This window comes from Periplaneta americana, chromosome 2 (assembly GCF_040183065.1).
Source record: "Periplaneta americana isolate PAMFEO1 chromosome 2, P.americana_PAMFEO1_priV1, whole genome shotgun sequence".
In the NCBI taxonomy this organism is placed as follows: Eukaryota; Metazoa; Arthropoda; class Insecta; order Blattodea; family Blattidae; genus Periplaneta; species Periplaneta americana.
In genome coordinates, this window is record NC_091118.1 from 202912664 (window position 1) to 202935909 (window position 23246).

Here is a 23246-nt window from a genome sequence, read left to right on the forward strand (position 1 = left end):
TGGCAATAGAATTTTGAAATATGATATATTATCGCCGCGGCCTCATACTTAACATGCCGGCATCATACAATAACGTGCGGTGTGCTTTTAAAACATAATTTCGTTGACCGATTGTTGCTCTCTAGGTTTCACTCTAAGCGTCACGTTGTCACGTCTACTTTCTCGATAAGAATAAGCACTAGTTTGTTATATTGTTAAATGGCTATTATTATTATTATTATTATTATTATTATTATTATTATTATTATTACATATACGAGTACGTTGGCTTTCTTAACTCTTAATAATAACTCTTTAATAATAATTTTAATCACATACCTTAATATTCGTCCTCAGCACAAGACATTGCAACCTCGGTTTTAGTCCACGTGGATTAGACAAGTAGGTGTCATTTAATAATGAAAGCAGCTTATTGGCTGCATTATTGAAATTGAGGCGAGTGATTGGAGCGGTGACAGAAGAAATTGAAAACAATAATACAATTAAATTTCAAAGACCTGCCGAATGTTAACCATGAGAGCGCGGCGATAATACCATCCCTGTTTAATTTTCCAAGCCATTTGCAAAAGGTACGATATAATATTATCTCTGTTGTTACAATATCAATATCATTAAAAATCAATCAGTAGTTTACGACAATAAAGAATACTTAATTGTTAGTACAGGTATATCAGACTGTAGAGAAATCCCACTGAGTGAATTATTTAGACTTACACATTAGATGTTAAAACATTAGTGGAAAGATAACTTTTTGTTTTTATTATGTACATAAATGAATTTATCTGAAAGCTAATAAACTTTCATTCAAGATCCATATATGGATAAATAAATATACGGATAATAAATAAATAAATAGCTGTAATAGGTAAGCCTTCTTTTTGAACTTATGATTCAGAGTTCACCTATAAATACATCTTTTACATTTTGCCGGATATATCTTATTAACGAAAGCAAGGAATGGCATCTTATTGATATTACATATTGCATAAAAATTATGTAAGATCCATATATGGATAAATAAATATACAGATAATAAATAAATAAATAGCTGTAATAGGTAAGCTTTCTTTTTGAACTTATGATTCAGAGTTCACCTATAAATAAATCTTTTACATTTTGCCGGATATATCTTATTAACGAAAGCAAAGAATGGCATCTTATTGATATTACATATGTGCATAAAAATTATGTACCATCACTCCGCAAGCAATGATAATATATCCATTTTACTTATTTAAAATAACAATACAATATGTAAAAAATCCACACATAAAAAGTATGTGTTTTTTTTTTAGCTTGCATAAAGTGATTGTTTAGTTTTTAGGTCTTCACGTTACCTATTGTTTGCAATGTATTAGGTACCGATATTTTTTATAATTGCTAGCATTCCCTTTATTAATTGAAGAATGAATTCAATGTAATTTGGCTACCTTCGAGCATTATATTTTGCCAGATTACCTATGTCCTGTGGTCTAAAAGTACCGGTAATATAATTTTCGATTCTCTAAAACTTTACAGGTGTATACTGATTATCACATACAGTATTTATTTCACTTAAGAATTTGATTATAATAAGAACTTGTGTAATCAAGGTACATATATTTGTCTTGTGATCTAAGCGTAATGTATGTTAATATAATTTTAGATTCTCTGAAACCTAACAATATGCTGATTATCGTAATATTATACAATCTATAATGTGTATTGTGTAGGCCTATTTATAGATGTTTGAGTATGTTTTCTATAAATTGCTGTGTACGTATTTTCTTTTCCTTAATGTTCTAACGCATATCAATGAAACTTTGAATATGTTTATTTCGTCCTAATTTTACGTTAAACGTCGAAAATGGCCATAATCTGTCAATTTTACATCATCACAGCGTTAAATTGCGTGATTTACGCATTGCTGTTATGCGTCTGCTCTCCAACAATATGGCGGCAAGCGCAGCGTTCAATTTGCCCCGGTTTCCTCGTTTCGCGCAGCCGAGACTGTAGGGGCTTGGTCAAGAAGGCTTTGTTGATTCAGTTTCATTTTTATTAAAACATTTGCATTCCACTTCAATTATCCGGATCCCAGTAATCAACGTCACTTGACAGATGATTTTCAATAAATCTTAGTATTAAACAATCTCTGATACGTGAATATCCATAATATCATATAGCAGAAGCTATAACAAACATAACCTAAATAATATAAACAAGTGATAGAAAAGTTTTAATTAGGGATGATGAAATAAACAAGAAACGTTTTAATTAACGATGATGAAATAAAAAATAAACATGAATAATTTTAAAAGAAACAATTATTGAAAGTACAATTTTCAAATTTGAATGTTTTAGTAGTTGGTGGTTCAGTTGATGTTATATTAGACGTGTGCGTAAAAGAAGTGAACTCGTTGATGTACATGGTGTATCCCTCAACTTATTCAGGATTTCCGAATGGTGCTCTTCATACATGATCAGTGACCTTTATTAATTCTTGTTCTTGAATGCCAATGCGAGTCATATTTGAAAGAGCTGTGCATCGACTGGAGTGGTTTGTAATTTTTTTTTTTTTTTTTTTTTTTTTTTTTTTTTTTTTGACGTCCAGACCAGGGCAGTTTGAAATGTTGGCAAACAAAGAAACAAATGCTAGGGACGCGATAAAATTGTGCGATAAGCAGCCATGATAGGTTGAAATAAGTCCTTTCGTACCGTTTTATTGGTCGAAAGTAGTGTGACGTAGTAAAAGTGTAATAGTCGAGAGTAATCTATTTGTTAAGGAGACTTAGATACCTTGTACCTAAAGAATTTCTTAAAACCTCGTATTTTGATTTTTTAAATAGTATTATACAGTAACAAATATAAATGACACTCGGGAGGAAATTAAACGCAGAATAAACATGGGAAATGCCTGTTATTATTCGGTTGAGAAGCTTTTGTCATCCAGTCTGCTGTCAAAAAATCTGAAAGTTAGAATTTATAAAACAGTTATATTACCGGTTGTTTTGTATGGCTGCGAAACTTGGACTCTCACTTTGAGAGAGAAACAGAGATTAAGGGTGTTTGAGAATAAGGTGCTTAGGAAAATATTTGGGGCTAAGAGGGATGAAGCTACAGGAGAATGGAGAAAGTTACACCACACAGAACTGCACGCATTGTATTCTTCACCTGACATAATTAGGAACATTAAATCCAGACGTTTGAGATGGGCAGGGCATGTAGCACGTATGGGCAAATCCAGAAATGCATACAGAGTGTTAGTTGGGAGGTCGGAGGGAAAAAAGACCTTTAGGGAGGCCGAGACGTAAATGGGAAGATAATATTAAAATGGATTTGAGGGAGGTGGGATACGATAATAGAGACTGGATTAATCTTGCTCATGATAGGGACTAATGGCGGATTAATCTTGCTCAGGATAGGGACTAATGGCGGCAATGAACCTCTGGGTTCCTTAAAAGCAAGCAAGTAAGTAAGTAAGTAGACTAAGTAAGTAAGTAACTAAGTAAGTAAGTAATATTTACTTATGGTGTTCATTTGTGGGGAAATTGTCAAAAAATTGATCAAGTACTTGTTTTGCAAAAAAAAAAAAAAAAGGCAATACGCATTTTGACTGATTGTGATTTTGATGCTCACTGCAGACCTTTGTTTATTTCTGAAATAATTTTAACTGTTGTGAATTTGTATGTTTTCGATTGATTAATTAAAATTAAGTCAAATTTAAACAGTTATTATCCACATAGCGAGATTCATCATTATGGTACAAGACATAATACCACCTTGTGACCCTAGGGTTATTTTAGCTAAGTCTAAACAATGATTTACATCAATTGCATTGTCTATTTTTTAATAAACTTGCTTATAGTGTACTGTACATATTGTTAATTTTAATATATATAGGTGTGTTATTCGTGACTGGCTAATCAATAACCCTTTTTATGATAAAAATGAATTTATGGAAACTAGTGTTGATATAGTGTTTTAGTTTGTTTGTTTATTTTGTATTTCTTTTGACTTTGTCTATATATCTGTGATACCACGACTGTTTTTATCAAAAAATAAAAAAAAATCGATAATAATAATAATAATAATAATAATAATAATAATAATAATAATGGCGTGATATTTAAATGAAACTATTTCGCGAATAATACATAAATAATTGATAATAGTACATTATGCAACGAGCCTATAATGATAGTAATTAAGAAAACGAGTATGGATGTTTATGAAACGAGCGCAAGCGAGTTTCATAATTTTCATACGAGCTTCTTAATTACCATTATAGGCGAGTTTCATACGACTTTTTATGCTCGACCATATTTCTAACTTGAAATTACGGTGTTCAGATGTATACATTTTATTTGTATCTGGCAAGATCGGAAGTGACCTTGTTCTAGGTCGTGAATTGTGAGATGTGCGCAGACGCGAAAGTATTGATTTTTTCCGAGGAACAATAATGTTATTGACCTTGACGTAGTCCCGTTAAACTTGATAATATTATAATATTATAACCTTGATTATTGAATTCGACATTGAAAAACGAGATGACTAATTGAATTTATTTGAATATTATTTGCAATTAACGCTAATTATCATAGTAACAGAACATAACCTTCTGCGACAGTATTGGATTTCAGCCTCCGTGACTTTTCGCTAATTCTCTTTCGATTGTATATCCGAGAATAATCGATACTTGCGGTTTTATAACGGTACAAAACTGACTTGTCATTGGCTGAACACATGTAAGCTGAGTTATCATTGGCTGGAGACCTGTACTTTAATGAGTAGGTGTACTTTAATGACTTGCATTAAAGGACTGCTACCAGGTGTATAATTAATACATTTCAGCATGGTCGAGCATAAAAGAAGATAACATACTGTAATCATATTGCTGTCACGTAAGATATTTAAGGGAACGCACAGGTGAAATTACTAAATCTTACAATTTTCATTTTTTTTTCTCAAAGACCAAGGACACTAGAATAAAATTATGTGACACGTTTCCTTATTAAGATGAAATAAATGGCAGGAATTTTTTTCAAAGTGATTTTCTTTAATTTTCGACGTGTGGAACCGTTTATAATTAATTTAATTAATTTATATATAAATGGTTCCACACGTCGAAAATTAAAGAAGATCACGTTGAAAAAAATTCCTGCTCTTCATTGCATCTTAATAAGGAAACGTGTCACATAATTTTATTCTGGTGTCCTTGGTCTTTGAGAAAAAAAATGAAAACTGTAAGATTTAGTAATTTCACCTGTGCGTTCCCTTAAGTTGCTAACTTTATATAATGAATTTCATTGAGAGGCATGGCTTTCCTCTCCTGCGATGTGAAATTCATGGTAAACATTTTATAACAGCTGTAGAAATAAAATTGTAAGATATAATTTAATTCCACTAGATATTTTGTTCTGTAGACCGATATGTACCACCTACATAGTTTTGGCAGTTTACAGCGTTCACACCCTGTACCCTAGGATCGCTCTGTACGTACCATTCCCGACACAGAGTAGCACATGAGGAGGATGACTTTGAGCGGCCACCTGGCCTTGTAGGTGCGGTGTGACCACAGGCGGTGCACGCCACCCGCCACTCCGAACCCTCCGGCAAGGTACAGGAAGTAAGCTGTAACATCATGCAAGTTTGGATGCCATCATTTTTTAATGTTCAAATCAGTCCTGTAATAGTAATATACGTTACAAGAGCGGTATGTTGACGTTTTCATGTTCGAGGAAAAGATTGAAAGAGCGAAACGTAGTTGAGCTTTTTTAATTTCCGAGAACATGAAAAAAAAAATACCTCTCGTGTATCGTTCATTATTTTGTGCGAAGATCGTTTATTACATCCTGAAAGAGGGATTTCTAATTAATGAAATCTCCATCTTGGTTTCTGTTCAATGACGGCAACTTTGGAAAACAAATATATCTATCTTCAACATTGTCAACATACACGCCCAACTTGGAGTCAGGCCACAAAGGGAAAAACACTGGATGAGTGGAGTTCGATCCGGTGCTATGGATTGGACTTCGGCGTAGCTCAGTGGGAGAGCACTTGGTAAGTAGAACCAAGGACCCGGGTTCGATCCCCGGCGCCGGAGCGAATTATTCTCCTCTAATATTAATTCTTCAACCTTCGTTAAATGATAACAGTGTGTTATTCCATTTTAACTGTAAACTTAACAGTTGAAGCATTTCTTCAACTACTGTTAGTACTTTTTTTAAATTTTATTTTAATAGGTTATTTTACGACGCTTTATCAACAGCTTAGGTTATTTAGCGTCTGAATGAGATGAAGGTGATAATGCCGGTGAAATGAGTCCGGAGTCCAGCACCGAAAGTTACCCAGCATTTGCTCATCTTGGGTTGAGGGAAAACCCCGGAAAAAACCTCAACCAGGTAACTTGCCCCGACCGGGAATCGAACCCGGGCCACCTGGTTACGCGGCCAGACGCGTTGACCGTTACTCCACAGGTGTGGACCTGTTAGTACTAACAGGCTGTTAAAACACATGTTAATTTAACTGCCCAATTCCATGCAGTTAAATTATTTAACTCTGTGTTAGCATAGAAGTATTTAATATGGCTGGTGTGTTAGATGCTGAACTTTTATATCTTGATTATTTACAAAATGATATCCAGGGATACATAAACAGAGCGGATGAGTTCTGCGATTTGACACAACAGAAGTTGGTACAAAGGAATAGGCTACTTTCTGCCAAGCTTCACTTTACCCTTTCAACGTAGATCCGTTTGTTTCTTTATTCTCAATAATTGGTTTATACTGCGAAATTATTTCCAGCAGAAGGCTATTCTCGAACGAAGAGAAATAATTAGTCGCACGATTTCTTTTTGTTCCAGTGTTTTCCTTTTCACAACAGCAATATCAATAAGCTGCTCCACGCTATTGTGTTACAGACGAGGAAAGAAGCAGAAATCAAACCTGATAGAATAGAAAGACTTCTATCCTCTCTGAATCAAACAACGGAAAAAAAAAAAGCGAAATTCGCAATTACCAGAGGTCAGAAAACAGGACTGAGTTTATATTTGGTTATAGCACAGTCTAGTATATACAGTCACGAAGCTCAATACATAGTAAATATGCATTCATAGATAGTTGCTAACCACTAGGTTCGCTACTATCGCCTCATTACAGACAATGCGAAATAGTACCGGCACAGTCTATTGTTCCTAGCACCCTCACAATTCAAGTTTCGTGACTGTATATATTAGACTGTGGTTATAGGTTATGGTTAAACTCTAGAATCTCTGGTCCTAACAGAGAGTTAACAAACAAAGTGTTAAAATGTGAAATATAAAGTTTGAAGAAACGCAAAATTTTTAACAGCAATTTATACTTTTAACTTCCAGTTAATTAACGCTTTGTTAGGTGCATTTTAACAATGGTTGAAGAAACCTGGCCATAGTGTTATAAAAAGATGGAGTGAGATGTCAGAAGTCTATTTTTTTTCTCTATGCAGGCCAAAGTCACTTGCAGACAGACAGACGCTCTATCGTATGGAGGTAAAGTTAGTTTCAAGAAACGCCGCCAACCTAATCAATTTCCAGTGCCATCAATTGAAATTTTTTCCTTGCTGAGCGATAAACAAATGAATTTACTTGTAAATGACCTGAATTTGGTTAACATAAAAAACTGGCCTTCTGAGACTGATATCACTAGAGTTGATAAAGGTGTGTGAAGACTCTGCGATTATACACCCCACTACAACAGTAAATCAGAAGATAGCGCGGGCTTTGAACAATGAAGGATAACGCTTCGGAACTAATCAGCCAGGTAATTTCCTAAAAAGTTAAAGAAGTTGTAAAATTAATCAGTTAGCAATATTTTGTGAAATAAGCAGGCCTTCTGATACTTTCAAAATTCAAAAATGAAATGTATTTAGTGGACACTGAAAATTTAAATTTTGAAGTTGTGTAAATTAAAATAAATCTCTCCATTTATAGATGTATATTTAAAATTCTGGATATTTAATTATTTTCTAACCATATCAGAAATGTCGTACAAAAGAGTCATGCATGAAACTGACATTTTGCAAGAGGAGATAGATTTTGAGAATAGTATAAACAATAAAATTCTTTAATTTGAATAACTTAAAAACCACTTATTTGCCTCATGGATATATACAACTCAATAGACATTTACTCTATAACTAAATTCGTTACTTTTGCAGACGATTTAGCTCTGGTGACATATTCAGAAGATGAATTACAACGTTCAATTTTTAATTTTAACAAAATTGGAATTAAATATGATATGAAAATCAATAAAGAAAAAAACTAAAATTATGGACTTCTGCGGAAAAATACCCTGTGCCTAGCAAAATATGTTTAGATTCAAAAATATTAGAAAGAGTCGATTATTTTACATATCTCGGATACACATTATCTTTTTTCGATGAAGTAGACATTTCACAGAAAATTTCTAAATACACAAAAACAATGGGAATAATTAACACCATTATGAAACCTTCCCTAGTACAAAGGCATACTCGAATTCGCCTTTACAAGACCTTGGCGAGACCTGTACTTTGTTACGGCAGTGAGGCATGGACATTGAGGAAGAAAGACGAAAGCAGAATGACGGCTAATGAAATGAAATTTATGAGATAAACAGCGGGATATACGAAATGGGATCACAAACGCAATGAAGATGTAATGGAAGAATTACAACTAGAACCTGTAATTAATCACGTAAAACATTATCAGAACAACTGGATAAATCATCTGCATCGCATGCGTAGAGATAGAATCCCAAAAGTTATGCTCCACTATCGTCCAAACGGAAAGAGATCTCTCGGTCGTCCAAAGAAGCGCTGGATTGAAAATTCAACTGTGAGATCGTAACAGGCCATTTGGCCTAATACGTGAAGGGAAGAAGAAGAAGAAGAAAAACCACTTATCTAATTGTAATGAAACTTATATGCAAGAATACTTATAAAAAAGGGATGAAGTGTACAAACTACAGGGACATCATTTTATTTTTAATTCAATTTTTATTGTACCTGAGTTTTTGAATGTACTTCACTCCCAACCCGCTCTACTAGTGAACTTCCAACCGTTCTCCACACAGAACCAAATGTGTACAGTCAAAGTCACCTTACAGTCATAGTAAACGCAAACAATACTGAGTTAGTGAGTATAGTACGTTCCAGAAATATGTTCGCTTTCAGTATATTGAATCACACTCTCGCACAGGTAGCCTACTGTCGTCCGTTTGCCTATGTCACATGTCGGTTTCCCCCACCTGCTTCTGCCCGTCCCTCTGTAAAGCGTAATAGGCTAGTTGGACTGTCTTAGCTCTTTTCTGAAAACATTAATTTCTGTTAGGAATTGGACGTCTACGTAATAGTATACAACTGTCTAAAATAAATAAAAGGGCTTCGTTAATTAATTAACTGTCACGTGATTTTTTCATCTTTCTACGACCGTGCGACAAAACCACTTGGACGGACAGTAGATAGCATGTCTGAGTAATTTTATCTTTTCGGATCAGGCAGAAGTGAAGATTGAATTTACAGTACGTAAGGTACTCTTTATAGAGTAGGTACAGAATTATTTCTACATGAGTTACTAGTACGAAGGACGAAACTGGTAATTGGAATTAGGTACAATAGTTTATAGTGTGATAATATGCACAAAAGAACTGAAGCCTGTATCGAAATGAACGGCCACCATTTTCAAAATTGTGTTTAAATATCCATATTATGATTATTTTTCAATTTAACTTCATTCTCCATATTGTACGCTAATGTGCTGTAGACAATGCAATATACACTGCATAATGAATACGTCCGAATGGAGTAAAAACACTTATTGTTAATACAGTACTTTATTTTGATTAAAGAAAAACCAAATGAAAATTATCAAACTCAAAATCGCGATATTTCCTAGTTTACGTAAATGGATGAACTACTTTTCTTCCCTTCTATACCTAGTAAAATGATTTGTTTGTATTTTACGCCAGTATCATCGAACACCAGTCGTGGAAGGGGGGAGCAAACGGTGTTTCTGGTCCTCAGCCGATCCAAAGGTATAGCCAGGTTAATATTAGAAATGTTAGTAAAAATAAAATGATGTCCGCTGTATAAAGTCTCCACCTTAGAAATTGGAGACAACATTCATTTTAACATTTACCCTTCTGTCTCTTAGTACCGCATATCATCTCAGCCAAGTCCTGCGGAGTGCTTCCTCCGTGATCGTTGCTAACAGCGCCCAAGTTAGTTAAAAATAAACCCAGGTGTGACTAGCTTAACAAGCTGGTTGTGATTGATCTGCTGGCAGCTACGGCTACTCACCCCAGAGGTAGGTCTGCCACCGGATCTGCGCGAGGGGCAGGGTCACCAGGCCGTACAGGGCCAGCAGGTGGAACAGCGCGATCCCTATCACGTTGCCCCAGATGAGGGGCTGCCTCGCGCCATCTTGCGACGACACCTCGGAAGCCATCTTGAAAACGAGACATCAAACAGGAATATAATAGAAGTCAACACAACACAATATTTATTAATTCATAACATTCTGCCAAAGAGGAATACAGCGAACACAAAGAGAAGGTAAGGAGAACAAGAGGAATTCAAGAAGAACAAGGGGAAGTAAATGATAAGAAGGGGGTATGCAAGGAGAACAAGGGGAATATAAAGAGAAGAAGGGGAAATGTGTACAAGGGAAAATAAGGACAAGGGAATACAATGAGAGTCAGGGGAATACAAGGAAAACAAGGGGAAATACAGGATAAAAATGGGAATGTAAGGAGAACAAGGGAAAGTTAAGGATAAAAAGGGGAACGCAAGGAGAACAAGGGGAAGTAAAGGATAAAATGGGGGAATTCAAGGAGAACAAAGGGAGGTAAAGGATAAAAAGGGGAATGCAAGAAGAACAAGGGGAAGTAAAGAATAAAAAGGGGAATACAAGGAGAACAAGGGGAAGTAAAGGATAAAAAGGGGAATGGAAGGAGAACAAGGGGAAGTAAAGGATAACAAGGGGAATGCAAGGAGAACAGAGGGAAGTAAAGGATAAAAAGGGGAATGCAAGGAGAACAAAGGGAAGTAAAGGATAAAAAGGGGAATGCAAGGAGAACAAAGGGAAGTAAAGGATAAAAAGGGGAATACAAGGATAACAAGGGGAAGTAAAGAATAAAAAGGGGAATTCAAGGAGAACAAGGGGAAGTAAAGGATAAAAAGGGGAATGCAAGGAGAACAAGGGGAAGTAAAGGATAAAAAGGGGAATGCAAGGAGAACAAGGGAAAAGGGTGTACAAGAGAAGACAAGGGCAAGGGAATACAAGGAAAACAAGGGGAAATAAAGGATAAAATGGGGAATGCAAGAACAAAAGGAATATCAGGAGAACAAGGGGAAAAGGTGTACAAGGGAAGAAAAGAACAAGGAAATGCCAGCATACAAGGGAAAACAAGGAGAACAAGGGGAAGACAAGGATAACAAGAGGAAGACATGGAGAGTAAAGGGAATACTATGAGAACAAGGGGAATACAAAGAAAACAAGGGAAATACAAGGAGAGTAAGGGGAAAGAAGGATGACGAGTAAGGCGAATTCAAGGAGAATAGAAACACGGTGTATTAAGGGGAATACAAAGAGAACAAGGGAAATAAAAGGAATACAAAGAAGACAAGGACAACAAGGGAAATAAAAAGGAATACAAAGGAGACAAGGAGAACAAGGGGAATACAAGAAAAATAAGGAGAACATGGGGTAACAAAGATAACAATGAGAATACAAGGAAAACAAGGGAAACGACGAAAACAAGGGGAAACAAGGAGAACAAGGGGAAGACAAGGAGAACAAAGGGAATGCATGGAGAATAAGGCGAATACAAGGAGAAAATGGAAAAACAAGGAGAAAAATGGGAATACAAGGATATTAAGGGGGATACAAGGAGAACAAGGGGAATAAAAGGAAAACAAAGGAGACAAGAAGAACAAGAGAAATATAATGTAACAAAAAAGAACAAAAGAAACAAGGAGAACAAGGGGAATATAAGAAAAGTTACAAGAACATGGGGTAAGAAAGAGAACAATGGGAAAACAAGGGAAACGATGAGAATAAGGAGAAACAAGGGGATCAAGGGGAAGAAAAGGAGAACAAAAGTAATATAAGGAAAACAAGAGAAACAGTGAGAACAAGGGTAGTATAAGGGAACAAGGGGTAACAAGGAGAACAAGGGGAAAAAGGAAAACATGGTGAATACAAGAACAAGGGAAGACAATGAGAACAAGAGGAACAATGGGAATACAAAGGGAATAAGGTGAATGCAAGGGTGATACGCAGTTATGCGTAAAGATATGTGTAGCATAGTAAGCTATGCAGTTGTCGTCTCTTTTGTCATGCCCAGTGTTCCGCTAGTATAACTCAAGAGACGGACTGTCACAGTTTTACAAAATATAAGCTGTATTTTCTTTGTTTTCATTTCTGTATGTAATAAATGATTTCTTTTGGTAGGCCTATGCACTTCCAAATGTATTTTCTACATAAATTTCCCACAAAATGAGCCTAACCTGAACATTCTTTATAACTTGAATAATCATACAAGCACACATAAATAACATAAAGCTGTTAACAATTCGATAAGTTGTCAATATAGAGTACCTGTAAGCACCTGTCTCGTTAGAGACACGAATGGCATCGTTGGTTATGAGTGGCACTAAATCGTCAGTGTAAGTTAATGATTCCAAGTAAAGAGCCTTCATCATTTCATTGCAATTATTGTAATTCATATGCCATACTCTCATAATATTGGATATAAACAAAAGCCAACGAACAGTTCAGGAGAAATCTCTGTAGACAGACAGACGGACAGACAGCCTGAGAGAAAGATAAAGTAGAGATGGCACATCAAAAACACTTTATTTATTTTTTTTATTTTTTATTTATTTATTTATTTTTTTTTGGTATCGGGGAATCCGAAATCGTGTATTGCTGTAAAAACCTCGAAACATATTTTTTAAGCGCTACAATACTTCGTATAAAGAAAAAGTAAAGACAAAAGACGAAATTCACATATCCAGTCCTGTCCCCACGGAATAAATATATACATATCCTCTTTCCCAGCAGTTTTATTCTCTTGAGCTCTAATCAACAATCCAGGTTGCCAGGCGACGACAGAAAACAAAAGATATGAAGCAAATTAATGAAATGTATGAACAATTGAATACCGGTACTCTTTCAAATTTAAGTATCATAATATAGGGTAACCGAGCGAGATGGCTTACATAGCAGCGTTTGAGACTCGCATTCGAGAGGCCCCGGGTTCAAACCCCGTGGCCGAGCAATCTAACTGGGTTTTTTCATGGTTTTCTTCAGTCACAGAGGCAAATTCCGGATGAGAAATTTACATATCATCATTTCTCATCGCCTCAATCACCAATATCATAAACATTAATCAATAGACCACGGAACTTTATGCACTAAAAAACCTGGAAATATACATGCAACTATGCAGTAAAAGCTGTTGAAATATTCGCTTAGAATTGAAATATATGTAGTAAAAATACATTTTAGAGGTTTAAAAATACGATATAAAGGAAAATAATTTAAAACAATAATCGTTAAGAAGCCATATTGCACAGAAGACGATTTTCACATCAGCAGAGAAACATTTGTCTTCATAAACCCATTTATTTTATAAATTCTTTCTGCTGCTTTTTTCTTTCGGTATGTCGGCGGTTAAACTTGTAAGCAGTTCGATCAAGTACTGGTTCTTCACTTCGTTGTGCAGTAAAATTTGTTGAAATTAAAATTTACACTCCACGAGACTTTATTGTCGCAATTGTTTAAATACGTTCTCTTTCTATGAAATCAGAGTGCATTAGCACCATTGTCTTCGCAGGGATTTGATGACCTCAACAATAATTACGTGACTTTATTATCGCAGGTGTCTAAATACAGTCAGTTTTGGTTCTACGAAATCAGAGTAAAAGGTGGTAAAAGGGAAATTGTAATGCTTCAGTACACCAATTTGAGGAGGCTTTGGATTAAAAAATTGCAAACAAAAGCTGACAGAAACATAAAATAATGTTATAAATTTCAATCAAAGACAGAACTATCTGCAAATGTTTATTTGCTACATGAATATAAGGTATATAAACGTTTTCGCCTTATGGGACATCATCAGATATATTAAAATTATGTGATCTGAACTTAGTTTAAATTATATTTATAAAAAGCAAATACGAACAGTGTGTAATACATGGTGAATAAAGCTAATAAAAACAATTGAATAAGAATATTAATATTTATAATTTAAAAAAGACAGATTGTAGGATATGCACTATTGAAATTTAACTGTAGTAGCAATGCAATACATGGATTTTAGAGCAAAAAACCAATTAAAACCAAAATTAGCATTATTGTGTTGTATCATATATGGATTTCAGTTTACAAGACGTGCTCAAAATGGCCCCCATTTACTACCAAACAATGCATAAGTCTGTCTTTGAAATTGTTTAATGTTTAACCATTGTTAATAGTTTTTATTAGCTTTATTCACTTGTTTCTATTAGGTTTTGTCTGCAATTGTTTAATCCAAAGCCTTCTCAAACTGTTGTAACGAAGCATTAAAATTTCCCTTCATTTAGTGCACATCGTCGTTGTTCCTGCAATAACTCCTATGTGACATATTTATCGATTTTCAGATTTTTGCTCCATTAAATAACTTAAATAGTGATACAGCAAATGATAAAATATCCTATATGTAATTATATTTCTTTCATTATCTAAGCTAGCTTAAATAATGTAGAAAATAATAACATTTATTGCTAGAACAAATATGCATATTGGTTTTTTTTACATATAAAAATCACTCTATCTTCTATCTTATAGTTTTGAGTTCTAATTCTTTTTATTCATATTCATTTCTTTATAATATACTCCATAGATAAAATAGTAATAATATGTTCAGAAATATTAAAAGAAATAGGCTGCTGGTATTCTGAACGCACTTTATAAACAAAACACTATGTAAAATATTGCCAACATCTGTTCCAATTCTGCTTACTATGGAATAGATAACCTTGGAATAAACGAATGTCATACAACACGGTACTCCATTAATTTATTCTATAGTTAGGCTATTACAAGATTTATTTCGCGATCGTACAACTAGGCCTTAATACAGCAGTATTAATTTAAATAAAATACGCGAATGAGAATTGTATAAATATGAGTCATCTTATCCAGTCAAATTATACCACAGATATGAGAAAGGCACTTGATAGAAACTTTGTGATGTGCAGTCGAAACGAGGCAATTTACCCATCTGAGTCAACACTGGATTATACTTTCAACATACCTTGAGTTTGAACAGAAAAATGCCTCAGACGTTGGTATGCCCTTCCGTCGTTTGATAGTAACAATTCACACGGAATGGACAGCTTACTCAACGCAGACGAATGATCCCAACTACGTACATCGTGTTTACACGATCATCTCCTCACTCGGTTCCTTAACTTTCAGAAAAAAATCATTGAATTCTGTTCTGTCGTGTTGATAATGGGCGACTTTGATTGACTGGGGTCGAGATATCAGCGCGGGTTCACTTTGTTCCGGTACAGGACGACCAGAACGACCCCTCCGCTTCAACCACCATTCAGGAGGCTTGTTATCTGTAATTGTTCAGTTTTGTGTGTCTTCTTATCACCGGGTCCATCGTACGTCCCACGAATGTGTGCTCTCCAGACCCATGTTCTCATAACATTGGCAACACCACTTAACTAGTACGTTCATATGAGGAAACGGCGAGATTATGTCAGGGAAAACGGGAGTGGGGGCGAGCGAAATTCCTTACGTATGGGCTATTCCATATGAAATCGATCAGTAAAAAAAACCTCGCATTTTTTTATACTCTAATTTTTTCCCTATTTATACAAGGTGCTGAGGAGAGTGCATTTGCAAAAATATACTATCGAAAGTCAAATGGTTTTCGTATTGTTGAGCGACAAATTTAGCGTATTTTAGAAAAACAAGCCTCTTTCAGCGCTCAGAACTCTGGAACCATTTTACTGAAGAACATTGAACGAGAGCTCATTTTGAAGCTGACATTTGGTAGGTTATGTTAAGAAGTAATCCTTATTTTTATTATATACAGAGAGACAGATAATCTGATTTTACTTACTTTTAGGCTTTTTGCCCATTTGTAAAAATGTAAAAAAATATTGAGAAAAAACCTTGCATTATTAAGAGGGATTCGGCTTGTTTGCTTAGTGGCTCGGCAATAAGTTTCGAGGGTATTAATAAATTATATTTACACGCCTAGACTTGAAAGGCGCAACACAGCAAGCACTGGCCGAGAGATGAAGATAAGCGAGCTTTGGGCGTCATTTTACTCCTGTGTTTGTGAAAATCTGTGATAAAGCTAGCCCAGCTATGCGCTACTAGACGAAACATCACGTGTTTATGTCTCCTGGCCTCGCTTGTCTCGGCTAGCTCCCGTCTCACAGTCAGCTGGTTACTTCACGCGCGTACTATTTATTTTCTTTATTTGATTTTTCAATACTTTCTTATTAACGTTGCACCAGTAAAAATATGTGTTTATTTGTACTTTCAATGCGGAATCTAATCATATATTTTAAAAATATTTTTCGTGGGCAAAGGTGTCTTAATTAAGAAAAATCTAAATTTCTCCATTTCCATAAACAGTAAGAAAAGCTGTTTACATGTCAATATAAACTTTAACTTTTCAGCATCAAAATAAACCATGATTTTGATCATTGGGTGAAAGGGTTTCGGAGTCACAACAGTTTAAAGTTGCTAATTTTGTGAAAATACGATAAATTAAAATATTTTTAATTTAAACACTATGAAGTTCTGATGCCCCAAACTTTACACAAAGCATTGTATCACAGTTGTCAACGGACAGAAAAAGTTTCCTTGTATTTAAAAATTGCAAGGTCAATTTTCTCTATATTTCGATCGATTTGAGATGGAATAGCCCGTATGTAGCTCATGCTATAAAGTCGATTAAGCCAGCACGATCTTAGTAAATTAACATACTATGTTTCAGGTTTAGGTCCAAAATAATATTTTTGTTAAAATTGATTCTATTTTATATTCACCACGAAGTCCACCGCTGTGGAGTAATGGTTAGCGTACCTGATCGTGAAATGAGCAGGCCCGAGTTCAAATCCTGGCTGGGACAAGTTGTCTGGTTGAAGTTTCTGTGGGGAATTCCCTCAACCCAATAAGAGCAAATGCTGCGGTACTTTCGGCGCTGGACACTGGACTCATTTCCCTGGCATTATCTCTTTCATTTCACTCAGACGCTAGATAACCATCGCAGTTGATAAAGCGTCGTAAAATACGAGTAAATCAATGAAATATTTCGTCCATTTTACTCGTTCTTCTTCTGCCCATTAATTAATTAACTGATAAATTAAATCGGTTTAGCTTGAAACCATAAGCGATGTAATTGTGTCTCAATGACAATATATTATTTATATTGCTCTGTAATAATTTTTTTATTTATTTATTTTTATTTATTTATTTAGAATAACTTATTAACGTGCAAAACAACAGCACAAGGCCAATTTCAGTTTTTTTAAGCTATGATTTCTTTAAACAAATGGCCATTTTTCAGCTAGAAATGTAACTCCTTTCTATCACAGTAACATTAATTTCTTAGAAAAAACTTGCACAATGAATTGTAAAGTTCCTTTAACTACAGATGACCAGCTATTCTAAATAACTGTTTTATCCTAAGGAACATATTTCATGAATTCATTTACCCACACTTTTTCTTTTTCCAGCATATCCCATTCAGACAACGGGCACACTATTTTATTGTCACACTTCTTCGATAACATATATCAGCACACAGTTTTTTGGTAACTTTAAAGGACTACAGTTTCTGTACAAAGTTTTTTTCACAGGACAATATTGGCACAAAGAAGATGTTGTAGAGCCACGTAATTATATTCCATCTTGATGATAACGATAACGATGAAGATGATGATAAATATCATGACTAATGATGATGGTATGTAATAGTAATAAGCACTTCTCTAGTCACTTAGTTTTTCTCACATAGACGGTTTCACATTTTATGGCAATGTTGAATAAGAGATCCTTTTCAAGGATGTCGTCTCCTGCTATCTAATTTTAGATTTTTCTTTCCGTGGTTCCAAATAAATTGGAGTGATATTTGATGGTTTATGTTTCGCATATTCTGAGTTTGGAACACCAATAACCAACATTTCACTGCCCTTCCTATGCATTCTCCACATACTTTTGTGAAATCCTGTAGCATCCAGATCCCATATCTTGAAACACTTTGCCACTTGCAGCCATGTCACAAAATCCTTTGGTTCTTCCATTTCGATAAACATAATTATTATTTCACCATGTAATAGTTCACCATATTCCACAATTTGATAGGCACTTATTTCAACCGTAACTCCTTTAATTTCAATTTCACTTCATTATATTCACTGTTGACGCCATAATGGTAGTTTAGCACAAGATACAGAACAAAACAAAACAACAAATGATGTTGAGAATGAATGATAAAAAATGGCAATGAGATGAAAATACAATCAATATAATAGTCTACATTAATCACTGACCAAATGCAACAAAATAAATAGCACAAATAATTATTAAAATTAGTACAGTGAGATAATTAAAATAATGGCAATTAAATAAAATGAATTACAAATGAATTACTGAAATCATATAAATGAAGACTGGAATAATATAAGACACAGTGCATACAAATAATTATTAAAATTAGAGACAAATGCAAATAAACATAATGACAAAATGAATAGATAATACAAAAATACATGAAAAAGCTAAAAACATCACAAACGAAGTTAAAAATGAATGTGATTAATATAGGAATAGCCAAACAACAAACTATACATTAAACGGATCTGAATTAATATAATGTAAATTGGCAGCTTTTATGCATCTGACAACTGGAGAGAGAGATTTAGGCTTATAGGTATAAAAAAGTTTTTGAAATCTTAAAGCTTTCGAAGGGGCCCGAAGGTAGATATTTCTTATGAAGGTAGATATTGCTTAATAATAATAATAATAATAATAATAATAATAATAATAATAATAATGATAATAATAATAATAATAATAATAACAGTAGACTGTACAAAATTATAGTTACTTAAACTACATAAATGGAAAAAATATATAAATGAAACATGAAAAGATATAAATACAAATGAAAAATGAAGAAGAGATAAAAGTAGAAATAAATACAAAAGAAAAACAGAGATAACAAAATTTAAAAAAAATTATAGTATATAGGACTACATACACACGTAAATACAATATGTAAAATGTAAAAATTAATATTATTTAGATCAACAAACAGATAGCAATATTATTTTAAATCGATTACCTTCAATATTTTAATAAGAAAAAGTTTATATTTAATATAAGAAATGATGAAATCTAGATATCACAATTTGCATAATTCCTTGAATTTAGAACACATTTTTAATAATGGTGAATTATTACTTGAAAAGGTGTTTGGGTTTTTGTAGTGTAACAATTTGACGATTTCTTAAACGTGATGTTCGAGCTCTAAGCTGGATTTGTGGCAATATTTTGCTATTAAATAAAACAACTGCAACAATAACAACAAAACAATAATAATAATAATAATAATAATAGCTGCAACAACAACAATAATAATAATGATAATAATAATAATAATAATAATAATAATAATAATAATAATAATAATAATAATAATAATAATAATAATAATAATTTTCTCCAATGAAGTACGAGAGTTGTTGTATTAGAATCATGCCACATTTAAAGCAGTACCAATTAGTAGCGAGGACGAACAATTTCGATAACAGGACTCTGCCTCTTGTGGGTCACCGCAAGGGTCGAATGGCGCTCATAAAACAAAACATGACTCAGTGTAAGACAGCAGTTCATAATACAATTTATTTCTCCAGAAAGAGAACTCAAGTCATTCTATACACGTGAGATCAATCAGAGAAACAATTGAGCGTGGAAGCGAACAGTTCTGAATGTTTTCTAGGAGACAAAATGGTTTACTATCAATAAGACTATATCTGACAGATGATGATGATGATGATGATGGTGGTGGTGGTGGTGGTGGTAATAGTTTACATCGCAACATAAACTGTTCTTATTGGATGAAATAATTTCCATAGTTAATATCGCGAGAGGTTTAGATTTTATCCATAAATTAATAACAATTTTAGTTATGACTAAATTTATCTAGAGAAAATCAAATCCCCGAGTGGTATTTACCTGGATATTAGGATTATTTAACGAATAGAATAATGAAATAATAAATAAAAAATAATGTTTATTGTTATTATTAAATAACACATTTAATTAGCTACATAATCCAGCAAGCTTGTTGTCATGTCTGACATGGCCTACTCTGTTATTATAGAAAGAGTGAAAATATTTATTTACTAATATCACAGTCTAGTATATACAGTCACGAAGCTCCTTACGTAATAAATATGCATCCATAGATAGTTGCTAACCACTAGGATCGCTACTATCGCCTCATTACAGACAATGCAAAATAGTACCTGCACAGTCTATTGTTCCTAGTACCCTCACAACTCAAGTTTCGTGACTCTATACTAGACTGTGCTAATATGATCAGTAGAGTCCTGCGCTTGGTTATCTAAAGCCTCCTAGCAACCTCCAACAATGTATGGAGTATAGCCTGACGTCATCCAAAGCTATTTTTTTTTTTTTTTTTTCAGATATGCTGTTTAGCGAATGACCATACGGAAACAAACGAAGCTAGACGCTTGGAAATGAACATTAAATAGAAAAAAAAATTGGTAGCGAGCAAATCATTAGCAAAGAAGAAAATGTGTTTTATCAGAAAGAAAGAAACACTTAAAATATTTACAGTCATTGATTGTAATTAATTGTAGAGACTCGTAAAGCACGCACTCATAATTTGTCTTATTTTTAAGTTTGTGCTGACATTTATATTTTTTCATTTTAATTCAAAACTTTAATTAGATCGAAAGCCTATCTAGATGCGTGTAATGGTAAACATCAGGGGTAGTCACACTTCGGGCTCCAGGTAACCAAGGCGAGTAAAATATTTGATGTGGCGCCTGAATTATTTATTGAGTTCAAAATTTTTAAGACTTCGATTTCTTTTATGTCACTACCACTAATACATAATGTTAACAAACACGGTTGTAGGAAGAAATCCGAAAGTGCCTTTTAATTTTAATATCGTTACTTTTGTTGCACGTCTCAAGATATTGTCCTACATAGCTTCAGAGCGTCTCTGAGAGCGTGTTTGCATTGCATAGATATTCAATATTGTTTAATACAAAGCGGACATAAAGTCTCGATCCATTTTAATGAAACGATGGTTATTCGGACATGAAATGTATACAGGGTGTCCCATTTATCTTGTACACTTATTATAACTTTTTTGTTTGGATAGGTATTGGAATTTTTGTTTTCGAGAATTATGTTAGAACGAGGGGCTAACATGAGTGTAGAGATTTGGTGTACGTAGCTACATTATGGTACAAGATACACGTCATCAATTTTTCAAACAGCACTACATACTTTAATCATGTTACATTGATTACACACATTAAGACGAGTTCAAAAATGTATCACAATGTCACTTTTCTAATTAATAACAACAACAAATCTAAACAAAAACGCACTTCCAATGTGATAATGTTAAGTTTTGAGAGTAACAGAAAACACACACACACACACATATTATTTTAATGTACCGAAGTACATATATTTCCATGCAGATATTCTCCGTCATCATACGATGAAAGAGTAATGGAACGGAGAAAAATTCTCTCCGGCGCCGGGATTTGAACCCGGGTTTTCAGCTCTACGTGCTGATGCTTTATCCACTAAGCCATACCGGATACCCACCCCGGCGTCGGACAGAATCGTCTCAATTTAAGTTCCAACTCTTGGGTTCCCTCTAGTGGCCCCCCTAGATGTCTATGAGCGTAGGACTGAAGTCCACACATGTGCTGAGGTGCACTCGTTATGAGTAACTAGTTGGTCGGGATCCGACGGAATAAGCGCCGTCTTAAATCACGAAGTGATTTACGCATATCATATATATTATTTGAATGTACCGAAGTACATATGATATTTCCATGCTCTTTCATCCTAACAGAACATGTTCCAAATGGTAACCATTCACATTAATGCACATTCGAAGGCGTTCCCCGAAACGGCATTTTGCTGGCTGAATGGACACACAAGCCTGTCGAATGCGTTGCTGCATGTCGTCCGGTGTTGTCAGAATGTTCTGGTACACACTGTCCTTTACAGTTCCTCACAGAAAGAAGTCGAGTTGCGACAGGTCCGGAGAACGTGCAGGCCACTGTACGTGGATTGTGGCGTCGACAGTTGTTGTGGTTTGTTTACATGTTAGACAGCAAACACACATCACACGACGTGTACGGACGTCAGTCGTCTTTCGTTTTGTGTAAGTTAATGCACAAGATGAATGGGGCATCACAACAAACGGCACATTCTGATGGCATTCATTTTGCATTTTGTTGTTGCCATTTACTGGGAAGGTGACATTGTGATAAACTTTTGAACTCGTCTTAATGTGTGTAATCAATGTAACATGATTAAAGTATGTAGTGCTATTTTAAAAATTGATGACATCATGTGTAACTTGTACCATAATGTAGTTAAATGCACCAAATCTCTACACTCTTATTATCCCCTCGTTCAAACATAACTCTCAAAAACAAAAATTCCAATACCTACCCAAACAAAAAAGTTATAAGAGGTGCACAAGATAAATGGGACACCCTGTATAGGGCTATTGCTATGGTGTGTACATACATAATTTATCGTAATTTAACATGGCCGCCATCCATTTCACAGCATTGTGTCCAACATTTGAATGAAACCCTAAAGTCCACGCCTGTGGAGTAACGGTCAGCGCGTCTGGCCGCGAAACCAGGTGGCCCGGGTTCGAATCCCGGTCGGGGCAAGTTACCTGGTTGAGGTTTTTTCCGGGGTTTTCCCTCAACCCAATACGAGCAAATGCTGGGTAACTATCGGTGCTGGACCCCGGACTCATTTCATCGGCATTATCACCTTCATTTCATTCAGACGCTAAATAACCTCGATGTTGATACAGCGTCGTAAAATAACTCCCAAAAAAAAGAAACCCTAAAGACAATCGTAAACATGTCGCCAGAGTTCGCTGCAGGTGCTTCTGGAATTTTCGGGTCCTGTGTATTTCTTACTTTGA

The 23246-nt window shown here is 34.6% G+C and overlaps 1 protein-coding gene across 1 annotated transcript in view; it reads right to left on the reverse strand.

Moving 5' to 3' along the window:
* LOC138695067 (acyl-CoA Delta-9 desaturase-like) overlaps window positions 1–15682 on the reverse strand; it is a 29340-nt gene extending 13658 nt beyond the window's left edge. The window contains exons 1-3 of the mRNA XM_069819428.1: window positions 15300–15682; window positions 10297–10444; window positions 5480–5610 (exon numbers count right to left, since the gene is read on the reverse strand). Coding sequence (XP_069675529.1) covers window positions 5480–5610; window positions 10297–10444 — 279 coding nt within the window. The 5' untranslated portion in view covers window positions 15300–15682. The remainder of the gene's footprint in view (window positions 1–5479; window positions 5611–10296; window positions 10445–15299) is intronic.
* Window positions 15683–23246: the final 7564 nt, after the last annotated feature.